The sequence below is a fragment of the Hemitrygon akajei genome, chromosome 15 (genome assembly GCF_048418815.1).
Source record: "Hemitrygon akajei chromosome 15, sHemAka1.3, whole genome shotgun sequence".
Lineage (NCBI taxonomy): Eukaryota > Metazoa > Chordata > Chondrichthyes > Myliobatiformes > Dasyatidae > Hemitrygon > Hemitrygon akajei.
The window spans coordinates 56515944-56529195 of NC_133138.1; the positions used below are offsets into that span (position 1 = coordinate 56515944).

Below are 13252 nucleotides of genomic sequence, written 5' to 3' on the forward strand. Positions count from 1 at the left end.
TATTTTGCCACATCTCCATGTAGAAGTTCAATGTTGTTTCCCAAGCTCTTGTCAACTTTGAGCAATAATTCAACAACAGTGTCAAAAAGATCAGAGAAACGTTTTCAGCAGCAGCCTTTTGACAGCCGAGCACTTCATTATGAAGAAGCAAGAGTTTAAACTCTTCATCATTATCTTGGCATAAGTGGTGAAATACTCAACTTTTTAATGGATGAGCTTTAATTTTGATGGTAGTCGATATTACAAGAGTCATGCTTGAAAAAAGTCACTGGCTGTGGATTTTGGCTGTGAGATGTTGACGATGAATTACACAATGGATTGCAAGGAGACTCGGAATTTCCACTTTCATAAATGTCATTAAACTAGCATGGCAACCTGTCAAATATGGTGCTCCACATGTTGCGCAAGAAACCATGTTCCTAATTAGAATACTTTTATCCTCAATATACATTTTGTGGTCATTGTAGATTGATTCTCCATTGATATTTATTTTTAACTTCTTACAAAAGATAATCTCTTCATAAACCTTTCCATTTTTGATAAACCGTACATATGCCATTACCAATGCCTCATTGTCTTGCACAGTTGATTCATCCAATTGTATCCCTAATTCTGTTTTTTGTAGCTTTGTGCATAGTTGGTACTCAATGTCTTCACTCATTTTGTCAATACGACGAGCTAGAGTTATAACTCCGAGGAATTGATTTTAAAATACGGGTATCCATTTTGAGAACAGTAGTGAGCACTTCTAATACAGCAGGCATTATTAATCTTCCACGAATTGTATGAGATTTTCCACACTTTGCTATCATTTTTGGAACTGTTATAAGAAGTAATGAGATCACTGTCAAGGTCATTTTTAGCTCCCTTGGCAAATGACTCTAGTGTGCAAAGCTTTTCAGATGCTTCTTTCATCTTCTGGAACTGAGTAATACCATAAGTAGCCTTTTCAAGGTGTCTTTTACGGAAGTATTCCTGCAATCTTGGTGGCTTCATGGCTTCATTAGATAGTAAAGTATTATAGATAAAACACACGGGGCGTTGCTGATCTGATGGGAATGGAATAAAATCATACTCCAGACATGTAACATTGTATTGATGCACTTCCTGTAGTTTCTGTTTCTTAGCAGGATTAGAATTCAAGGCATCACTGCCTTCAGACTCATAGAGGTTGTGCCATATGTATTTATCCATCAAGGCTAAATCAAAATAAAAAATTAATAGAAACAGGGAATGCCTATCAGATGTTGACAATGGCAGTGAGTTGACATGGTCAGTCAGGTCTCGTGCCTCAAGTTAAGGTGCCGTTTACTGCAACCCCTCCCCCCCCCGCCAAGAATTTTGAATACCCCCTGACAACTCCTATTTCCCCTAACCGCCCCCAATGGGAAATCACTGGTTTAATCCATTCTTTATTCTGTTAGAGTTTGTACAATCAATGACCAAACTGCTTTAAAGAGTTAATGTATTGTGTAGTAGAGGAAAAACATAAGGTTAGTTCAAATCAATGAATTATGTGTAAGCTATTAGAAAACAGGAACACTCACAGTTATGACGGATGAGAAAACACTCCCATCAAGGAAATCACTTCACATGCCATTCCATTATACAAGCAGAGTTAAAAATGGTTAAACATATACAAACAAAAATAAAAGTTGAGAATGTCAATGTTCTTATTTTCTGCTTGGTTGACCAGATAATGGTACATTCCTTATTATTGATTTAAATGTGCAAATACCTAACAGAAACCGTCTACTGTGAATAGTTTATTTTTATTGTTTCCGTGATAATATTTGCAGCAAGATATTATTGTAGATATTAAGGTTTTAATGTTCTAAATGCATCTTATATTGATACATTAACCTCATATCAATATAATGAAATTATATCTTATATTGATATTGCTTATTTCCATAAATAGTTAATAGTGTAACAGAATCTTGATCAATTATGTTTACAGCCATTTAACAATGCTAAATTGATTCTCTATACCCAGGTATGAAGAGCAATAAATTATTTTGCAAAATTGTAGTTGATGTGGACTGCTAACAGTAGAGGCAAGGAGCACTCATACTGATCTTCCCAGGCTCTTCTAGAAGTTGGCTTAAAAACCCATCTATTATCTTTTAAAGTTCATTGATGGATGCTGAGGAATTAAGGCTTGATGCCTGTTCTTATCCAATTTCATCGATGCGACCTAGAACGGGTCTTGTGCCCTTCTTTTGTCTAAGGGGCTTAACTCCCACTTCACTCTTCCTCCATGGTTTGATAAATGATTCAGCCCAACTTGTGGTTAACTATCTTTCAGGCATTCGCAAGGTTCCATGGTCCTTGTTTCACTGAAATTCAATGAACAAAGTATAAATCATTTATCTTCCTACCCTCAGTAATAGTAGTCAAATGCCCTAAAATTATGTTTTATTACAAATACTACTGTTAATTAAATGGTAATATTTAGGACATGGATTCTCGTTCTTGGACCATACGGATCTCTTCTGGGGTAGAAGCGAAATGTACAAGAGGATTGTGTTGCACGTGAACCACGGACGGGCTGATATCCTTGCAGGGAAATTTGCTGGTGCTACTGTGGTGAACTACATATACCTGTCTGGACACGCCCCCCTGCTGACTGCTCCTGTGGCTCCTCCCACAGACCCCAGTATAAAGGGGATTGGAGGCACTGCTCCTCCCTCAGTCTCCAGGATGTTGTGTGATGGTCTCTTGCTGCTGACTGCTCTCTTCCAGCTAATAACAGCCTATCTCGCCTCACGTCTCCGAGAGTTATTGATGGTGCATCAATTTTATTAGCTAGAATTTTAAAACATGGAAAGTATTTTACATCCAGAAAAATTGGACATTGATCCTCAAGCTCCAGAAGCAGCTATTGCCTTTGAACTCTGGCTTGCATGCTTCCAATCGTACCTGGAAGAGATTCCCGCAACTGAGCGCTGGTCGGTCAGCAAGGTGAACCTTTTGCTGGCGAGATAGTGCCTCCAGTGCCTAATAGCTTCCACTATGGCCTGGGCTTCTTTCTCCACCGCGGAGTGCCGAATTTCAGGGCCTTGAAGGGTACGAGAGAAGAATGCTACTGGCCTGCCTGCCTGATTGAGGGTAGCAGCCAGCGCGAAGTTGGAGGCGTCACTCTTTATACCCAACTGACACCGCGCACACCAAGCCCTACACAGACTCCTCACAACACTCCCATACCGGGCGCCTCGCACACGCATGAGGGATCACTGACGCCTAATAGGCTGACACCTCAAGTCAGGCCGGAACCAGCACAACCACCATCTCCGGTGCAATCACCACCGTCTCCGGTGCAATCCCTGCCGGTGCTACATAGATCGCAGCGACAGATTTGACCACCCAATAGACTTAACCTGTAAATATACTTGTAAGAAACTTCGCCACCTGGGGACTCTCTTTTAAAACAAAGGGGGGGTGAATGTGGTGAACTACATATACCTGTCTGGACACGCCCCCCTGCTGACTGCTCCTGTGGCTCCTCCCACAGACCCCTGTATAAAAGCGATTGGAGGCACTGCTCCTCCCTCAGTCTCCAGGATGTTGTGTGATGGTCTCTTGCTGCTGACAGTGCTTTCTTCCAGCTAATAAAAGCCTATCTCGCCTCACATCTCCGAGAGGTATTGATGGTGCATCAGCTACATGGGAGGGTTTAAAGTAGTTTGGCAGGGGTTTTGGGTTCTGAGCAGGAATAAGTCATGGGTTAAAGCAGTAGCCTGTGATATCGTTCAATAATCAGGATAGCTGTGGGCGGAGTAATTGCAGAAAAAGGAATAATTGATTAAACTGTATTTATTTAATGAGGATGGGTGCTGCATTTTTGATAAGGGGGGCATAACAGCAGTGCATAGAGATGACTTTGACACTGAAGTTTTGCTCCCAGTGAGGATGAGAGAGGTCGTATAGGAAGGATGAGCATGAATGTAGCAACGTGGTTCAGGAAGCCATGAATTCAAAGGGTGGAGAGAAGAGAAACGTAGTTGTAATTGAGGACAGCGTAGTCAAGGGAATAGACACTATTTTTAATCACAACATTGAGTGTCCCAAAGTCTGTGTTGTCTGCCTGGGTTTGAAACATCTCAACTGACCTACAAAAGAATTTGGATAGATCCAATTGTCAGGGTTCATGTGGGTACCAGCAGTGTAGGAAGAACAAGGAAAGGGGTTATGCTGAAAGGACTTGAGCAGCTGGGGACTAAATTAAAATACAGAACCAAAAAGCCAATAGTCCCTGGATTGTTAAATGTGCCACAGGAAAATTGGCACGGGGTTTATTTATTTATTTGCCTGTGTTTTTCTATATTTATTTGTTTCTTTATTTGCATATTTACATATTTAGAGATACAGCGCAGTAACAAGCCTTCTGCTCAATGAGCTCATGACACCCAACTACACCCATGTGACCAATTAAATAACTAACTCTGGGACATGAAGCACCAGAAGGAAGCCCTAACAATCAGGGAGAGTGTAAAAACTGCTTACAGACAGCAGCAGAAATGCACCTGGGTTGCTGGAACTGTAACAGCATTACACTAACTGTTATACTATGACGCATAAAATCAGAGATAATGCGTGGCTCAAAGACTGGTGTGATAATAGTATGATTAAATTCATGGGATACTGACACCGGTATTGGGGAAGGAGGAAGTTGTTCCAGTTGTTCCTGAACCATACTGAGACCAGGGTCTTGGTGAATTACATCACTGGGGCTATGGATAGCGCTTTAACCTAAATGGAGACAGATTGAAAAGTGTGCTAAATTCAGTGCTGTATGTGTTATATATGAATGCATACAGTATATGAAATAAGGTAGGTGATCTGGAGTGCAGTTAGAAATCGGCAGATATGACATTGAGGCATCACAGAGTCATGGTTGAAAGAAGATCACAGTTGGGAGCATAACATCCAAGGACACACACTGTGTAGAAAAGACAGAAGGATAGGCAGAGGGGTTGGGATGGCTTTTTGGTTAAAAAGATGAAATTAAATCCTTAGAAAGAAGTGTCATAGTATCAGAAAATGTAGAATTCTTGTGAGTAATGTGAAGAGACTACAAGGTTAAAAAGACCCTAATGGGAATTACACACAGACCTCCAAAATGGTAGCTAGGATGTGGGGTACAAATTACCACAGGAGACAGAAAAGGCATATAAAAAAGGGCTACAATATGACAGTCATGGGGGATTTCAATATGCAGGTAGATTGGGAAAATCAGGTTAATGCTGGATCCCAAGAGAAGGAATTTATAGAAGGTCTGTAAGATGGCTTTTTAGAGCAACTTGTGGTTGAGCCTACTAACGAAAAGGCAATTCTGGATGACGGGGTGTTGTGTAATGAACCAGATTTGACTAGCAAGCTTAAAATAAAGGGACAATTAGGAGGCACTGATCATATTGAGGTTGAGGGGGAGAAGCTAAAATTCAATGTATTGGTATTACAGTGGAATAAAGCTAACTACAGAGGCAGGGAAGGGGAACTAGCTGAACTTGATTGGAAGAGGATAGTAGCAGGGATGATGGGAATTTGGAAGACACGGGATCAATTCATCGTGAAGAAGAAGCAGCATTCTGGACAGAGGATGAGTCAATTGTGGCTGATGAGGAGAGTCACAGACAGCATAAAAGCAAAAGAGAGGGCATATAATATAGCAATAATTAGTGGGAATCTAGAGGATTAGGAAGCTGTAAAAAACAACAGAACGCAATTAAGGAAAGAAAAGATTAAATATGAAGGTAAACTAGATAAGATATAAAAGAGGATACCAAATGTTTTTTCAGATATAAGTATAAAGAGTAAAACAGGAAAGACTGGATATTGGACCCTTGGAAAATGATGCTGGAGAGGCTGTAAAAGGGAACAAAGAAATGGTGGACAAACTGAATAGGTATGTTTCACTATAGAAAACAGCTGCAATATAGCAGAAATTCAAGAATAGTCAGGGGGCAGAAGTGAGTGTAGTCACTATTACTAAATAAACTCAACCAGATAAATTAAACCCCAAGGTTCTGAAAGAGGTAGATAAAGAGATTGTGGAAGCATTAGTAGTGATCTTTCAAGAATCACCAGATTTTGGATTTTGGTGGACTTGAAAATCATAAATGTTACTCCACTTTTTAAGAAGGGATGTAGGCAATAGACAGGAAATCATAGGCCAGTTAGCCTGACGTCAGAGGCAAGGTGTTGAAGTCTATTATTAAGGATGAGGTTTTGGGATACTTGGAGACACATGACAAAATAGGCCTAAGTCAGAATGGTTTCATTGAAGTCAAACCGTACCTTACAAATCTGTAGGAATTCTTTGTGGAGATTACAGGCAGAATAGACAGAAGAGAGTCAGTAGATGTTTAGTTGGATTTTCAGAAGGCTTTTGATAATGTGCCACACATGAGGCTACTAAACAAGATAGGGGCCCATGGTGTTACAAGAAATGTACTAACATGGACAAAAGATTAACTGGTTGGCAGAAGGCAGAGTGAGAATAAAAGGTTTTTGTTTTACTGATTGGTCTCTGGTGACTATTGGTGTTCCACAAGGGTCAGCGTTGGGTCTGCTTTTCATGTTGGTAATGATCTGGATAATGGAATCGATGGCTTTGTGGCCAAGTCTGTGGATGATTCAAAGATGGTGTTGAGAAAGCAGGATGTCTCCAGAAATACTTTAACAGATTTGAAGAAACGGCAAAAAAAAATGACAAATGTAGTACAGTGTTGAAAGTGCATTTTGTTAGAAGGAATAAATGCATAGGCTGTTTGAGGAGAAAGAGAAGATTGGTAGCTTGGGTTGGCTGCTTGCCTGTTGACTGATGCTCACTGAGCCTGAAGGTTTGGTCACAAACCTTCCATCACCAGTCAAGGTGACATCATCAGTGTGGAATTGAGTGTTGTTTCTGCTGAGTGCTCGCGTTTATATTGGTCTGACCTGTGATTCTGATTGGTTGGTTGTTGCGTTGCTAGCTAGTCTCCACTGGATCTCGGCCAACCAGATAGCTAAGTGATTTCCGCTGGCCTGTATGCCTGGTTAGCAGTCGTTGTGAACGTTGGGTCCTCTACAAAAATCCTGGAAGAAGCACAACACAAGAAATCAAGAGAATTCTTAGAAGCTTGGTTCTCAACAGAAGATTCTATTAGCAGGCATATTGTGGCATCTTTGGGATCAGTGTTGATAGGTGTGCCGCAGACACTTGTAATACCCTTGTTGAGATATTTGTTTCATTGTTAGCCACATGTGAAGTTCATGCTAATATTGTTCCATTTTTTAAGAAGGGTAAAAAGGACAAGGGAACTACAGGCCATTCAGCCTGACATTGGTCATGAGGAAGTTACTGAAGGGAAAGCTGAGGTACAGGATCTACCAGCATTTGGATAGACATTGTCAGATTAGAAGGAGTCAGCGTGGCTTTGTGCAAAGTTGTGCTTGATGAATATTTTAGAATTTTTTTTAAAAAGGTAACCAAAAAGGTAGATGAGGGTAAGGCAGTAGGTATTGTTTACTTGGACTTTAGCAACGTCTTTGAAAAGTTCCTATAATGGTAGGTGGACTGGAATGTAACGTCCCATGGAATAAAAAGAGGGCTAACTGTTATGAAAATTGCGGGCCTCTGCGGCATACCATAAAGTGTTGGACTTCTAGATTTTTTAAGCACCTGTATTTACTAATTGTCTTAACAAGAGTCATTAAGCCCTTGTGTTTTCCATTTAATCTTGTTGTTAATTGTGATGGGCAGGGGTTTTCTGCTTTTTGTAATTATTTAAAGTGGACTCCCTTTCAGCACTTTTCATGCAGTCCGTGTGTTAGGAATTATTTGTTCAGTCATACCACCAATGTTCTGTTGGCATTCCTCTGTAAAACTTCTTGTTTCTGTCTCTAAGTGGGAGTATGCCATTCTTCCGCACCTGGGTTCAGTCGATGACAGCATTCACCATGACACTAGCTAGGTAGATTCAAAATTGGCTTGGAGGTAGGAAACAGAGATTGGTGGTTGAAGGTTGCTTCTCAGAATGAAGGTATGACTATCCAGTCAAGATGACACCGAGCTGTAATGTCTACCAATGGCTTAGACTTCGTTGTTTTAAGCGTTTATAGTGATGGTTTTGGACACAGCATGGCAGTCAGGGTTTAGGGACAGGGAATGAAGAGTCAGGGGTAGGAGCCTGTGTTTGGAGTTCAGGTCGGAACACTCTATGGTTGAAGGTCAACAATCCTGAAGGGCTGAAGGGATCTGCAATCCACAGGTTAGTGAACTCCAAGTCAGAAGCCTGCTGATCACCCAGGCAACTGTAGTCAGAGGTCCATGTGAATCAGGAAGGCAAGGCCTGAAGCATTCCATGGCCTAAGGTTAGCGATCCTGGAAGTCAGATCGGTGGTGGCAAACCCATGATCAACGAGTCCTGGAATCGATACTTAGAGGTCGGCAAAGGCCAGAGGGCAAAGCAACAGGCTGAAGTCCAAGGCTTGGCAACTCCAGAGGTAGAAAGCCCGAAAGGTTGAAGACTGAATTCGGTGAGACTGGGAATAGAGGTCTGTGGTTGAGTCTTCAATTCTGAGCCAGGGACTGGAGGTGGATGTCCGATACTCAATGTCTGTGAATCTGAGTTTCTGAGGCCAAGGACTTAGCCTGTGCTGGGGCTGGTGGCTCGTCAGTGTGTGTGAGGGGGCGGGTGGGTGAGAAAGGGACTTGTTCTGCTGATCTTGTCTTCTTTTATTCTGTTGTTGTTGTTGCTTGTGTTGTTCTGCAGAATATTGTGGGCGTACTATATTAGAACCAGCAAGTGTGACAACTGCACCTAGCTCATCGTCCATTGTACATGAAGGGAATGGACTAAACACAGGGAATTAGAACTAGCTGGGTCAGAACGGACTGATTGGGCCTCTATCTCTGCTGTTAACTTTATAAGCAATTAAAAAACAAGCCCTAAACTGTCTATGTGTATGGATGTTGTTTGGAGGTGTACACTGTTGATAGGATTTTTTTAAAATATCTAACAGACACAATTAAGCAACATAAATCAGAATGTTCCGGTTTATTTCCCAGTCAGGGCTGGGTTAACTCATGTCAAAGTCATTGAACAGTTTTATGAGTGATACAATGATTCTCTCTGAAATGCCCGTGTGCACAACCTAGATCAACTATAATGTTCCTGTGGATAAAATTGCCTCTCATATAAAATAGTGGCATCAGGAATCAGCAGTTTGAACCACCAGATAGGAAAAAGTAAATTTATGGGTGCAAAGCCACATTTTAGCATACTTAATGAAGCCTCCACATTTCAAATTTCAGAAATTTTAAAGGTATTTTTAAAACATATTTTCCAATAGCTTCCATCTCATATTTTGGATAGCCAACACTGAAACTGCCAAATACAACAGAGTCAGTTTACTGATTTATTTTGGAAAGATTCTTTGTAGTGTCACCAAATTGAACTGAAAAATCAATATATGTGATAGTAAACTGTCTGGCTAAATTAATGAAGCAGTTGTCGAGCTCTTCATCGAAATGGAAAGGTGAACATGATGTTGTCTTAAACATCAGAAAATCAGCTCAAATGTGCAGAAGAAAGAGTAGACTGGTTTGCCTCAGAATCAGAGGAAATCTACCACTGGGGAAATTGCTGGTGGAAATATCCTTTATGCCAGCAGGTTATGTTGCATCTAGAGCTATGGTGTCAATTACTGAACTTATCAAGGTAGAGAGGTGGGTTGGGGAGACAGGCAGAGGTGACCAGAATAAATGTTGTGGCCCGTTTGCGTTACCCATGACCATTTGTTTTTGCTGGCATCTAGTTTGGTGATTGCCAGGGTTCCAGATCAAATGTAGGAAAGGAGGGGGAGAGTTCAAAAACATTCATTGATTTAAATATGCCACGTGTCTCTGCCTCTGTCCCCTTTTCAGACAGTGAGCTCCAAGCCTTCTTCCCCTCCCCCCCCCACCCCAATCTCTCTACCAGTTACCTCAAATGTTCAATGAAATGAGTCACTAGACAACAAATTTATTCAAAAGTGTTGCTTCCTCAGAATTTTTTTTGGTTAAGACAGACTGCTTGAGGTTGAACACAAATATAACTTCAGACTACTTGTATCACATAGGAATTTGAAGAAACAAGTAATTAACTTTTATTGAATATAATGCATTTAATGGCATAATGATGCTGACACTTTGCAACATTTCAACTAAGCTAAAAATGTTTTGTTGATATTTTTCATTAGTACTCAGTGACTGAGGCTTCTCGCTTAAGTGCCCAAAAAATAATCTGCCAGCATTGATGGATTCTAGTTGCCCTGATACCACTTCTCTATGACTGGAATGTCCTGATGAAACCTTTCATCGTGCTCATCACTGACACTGCCAAGATTTGCAGGGAAGAAGTCTAAATGGGAATGCAACAAACGTGAGGAGCCCAGGCCTTGTCTCGGTCACCAATTTTATACCCAAAGTAAAGCTCATAGGTTGTCTTCATTAGAGGAGTTATGCTCTGTCTTGAGATTTAACCATGTATTTGCCACAAATATAACAAAGTATTGTTGCTGTTGCAACATTGATGAGGCATTTTGCTATCACTAATACACCTGAAAATAAAATTACATTGAGTACACACAATACGCTATGAGTGTAGAGCACGCACATCAATGTGATCACAAACTGATATACGTGTAAACATGATGTATAGAACGGTGTGCATGTGATGCTTTTATGGCCTTTCTAAAACCTGCCCTCCCATGCAGCATCCACTCTGTCTGGCAGGGCAAGACAGAAGACTTCAGCCTACATCGTGGGCAACATTTTAATTGACTTGAATTATGAATTGAACAAACATAGATTACAAAAAAAATGGTATGTGATAAGGAAATTTCAGGGTGATTTTAATGATCAACAGTCCAAAATCCATAAAATACGCCCAAAAGTATTCAGGAAGCAAAATCTTTGTTGTCCCATGCTGTTATAGATGAAGGAAAGCACAGGGTACAAGATGAGAGCAGAAGATCAGCCATGACGGGATAGACTGAATAGCTTGCTCCTATTTACTGTTTTCGTTGTGAATCCTTAATAGGGTGAGAGGATGAGGTTTAAAACGGGCGGGCGGTGGGTGGCCTGTCCATATGGAAACTCACCCGGCATCCGGCGATAGAGAATCGATGTGTCGAGTCTGAGAGTGGATCTGAAGCGCTAGTTCCGGGAATGTTTGGCTGAACACAAAGTATCAGCAGAAACGGTGGGATGACTGTCTCCGTCTGAGCCGGCATCCTAGTACAGGCACACTCTGACACACGGATAGCCAGTCCGGTCACGGTGACATTACACATGCCTCCCCAGTAACCGGGCTGTCTCCGGCGGCGCCCTCTGTTTTTACACACACGTACAAGTTATTGGAGTCACCACAAAGTTTCTGGCTAGATTTCCCAGGAGAGAGGCGGAAACTCCCGTCTTTTTCTGAACCGATCGGGTTGTGGTGCGAGACCAGAAGCGGCTGTAAAATGTTGGTGACACTGGATCATTTTGTTTGCACTCGACTCTGAAGTTTGGTTCACGCCAAGGTCCCGGGTTATGTTCCGGAGAGGGGGTCGAAAATACACCGGTTTAATGAGGCAGCGCTGCGGCTGATATGATGGAAAGTTTGACGCCTGCGATTAAAGACTGGCTTTGAATGGGGGGCGGAGTATATTTAAAGCAATTACAAAAATATGCCAAGGATGAGCGGTGCCCAGCCAAACGGAGAGCCCCGGCTGCGCTCCCGCTTCACAACGATGCTCTCAGCCAAGCGTGGTGCACGGTGCCAAGGGCGAAGTATTCTGGCTGGTCAGCAGGAAGCCTCTGACGGCGAGCAGGCGCACCTTCCGATGGAGACTTTAGACGGTGCAGCGGGTCGGCGGCCCCAGAACAGCGCTCCGAGCACCCGCTGTAGCCCTGGGCCGCTGCGGCGGAGCACCAGGCTCTCCTCGCCAGGTAAGCGGGTTGTTTCAATAGCAGTCGCCCGGAGGGGGCTGAAAGGGATGTCAAAATCCACGCTTGTTTATCTCCTTCTGATGGCTACCTTCTCAATTTTGCTCGCAATCCTTGTTTAATACAGTATTATCTTTATATAAATCAAGGCTTAAATGCGAGTCCAGAAACGCAATGGACGCGTCGGCGCTGCTTCCCATGTTTAGGTGTTTTTTATATACATTAAAGTCACCTTTGAACTTCTTACGAAGCCGGGCGTGCAGTGATCGGCTGGGTCTGGCCAGGAATTTTCCACAGATCCCCGGACATGAATTTGTTGGCGTAATGGGTATTTTACATTTGATTTCCAAATATGTTTGGATGATTTCATTGCTGGCAGGTGTAATAATGTAAGAATGCAGTGCCGCGATTACGGTTGCGAAGTTCAGTGTGTTGAGATATTGCCACTGAAAAGTTAAATTCAATATATTTGTGCACAGAGTAAGACAAGTTAGAACGGGGTCAGTAAATTCAAACTTACCACATTAATTGAAGAATTGGTCTAGTTGTGTGGAATACTTTCAGTAGAGCATCTCCACAGCAGACGGACGAATAAAGATTCAAACAGAATGGGACGCAGAATTACAGAAATGCTGGCCAGCGGGGGAATTAGCCCAACATCAAAACTTGAGTTATACATTACCGAGGAAGCAGTAAAGCTCTTTCTCCCTTCAGCCCAACTTGTCGACACGAAGTTACTTCTGATTGTTAGAATAAGTTCCGGTAGTTGTCCGTCCTAGTTCGTAATTCCAACCATAGTTAAACAACTAAGATAATGATATAAAATCAAAGCGTTTGTAAATACTCAGCATCCGGCGAAGCATCTATGGAGAAGTAAATAAAACTGGGTGAAGACTGATAATCTTGCAATGTAACCCGCCATTTCTGATACAGAACTAATCAGCTGGTTATTAGAATTGGTTGCCATGGGGCTACCATGTACCATGATGGGAGATGAATTGCCATTTCTCACGTTCCGGTGGTTCTCATTGGAGCAGTATGGAGAATTGAACTGGCAGTGACTTAGGGTTGCCCTGGCCGACTGAACAAAGTGCTCTTCAAATAGTCATTTCTTTGTTTTGTTTTTTGCATTATAAACAGGACGACATCACCAACACTAAATACAGTCCACTAGATTGTTGGAAGTACAGGTGGATTGCTGCTTACCAACACCGTTTGAGCCCTGTGGATAGTGGGAAAGAATGAGATAAAAGGGCAATGTAATATCAACTCTTCCCACTGCTTCTGTGTTGT

At 42.0% G+C, this 13252-nt stretch overlaps 1 protein-coding gene across 2 annotated transcripts in view; it reads left to right on the forward strand.

Moving 5' to 3' along the window:
* The first annotated feature begins 11217 nt into the window (after positions 1–11217).
* Positions 11218–13252, forward strand: part of rnf44 (ring finger protein 44) — a 158712-nt gene continuing 156677 nt past the window's right edge. Inside the window, exon 1 of one of the 2 annotated variants that reach the window (XM_073067602.1) lies at positions 11218–11962. In XM_073067602.1, the coding sequence (XP_072923703.1) occupies positions 11701–11962 (262 nt within the window). In that variant the 5' untranslated portion in view covers positions 11218–11700. The remainder of the gene's footprint in view (positions 11963–13252) is intronic. The other variant, XM_073067603.1, reaches the window with a different exon arrangement.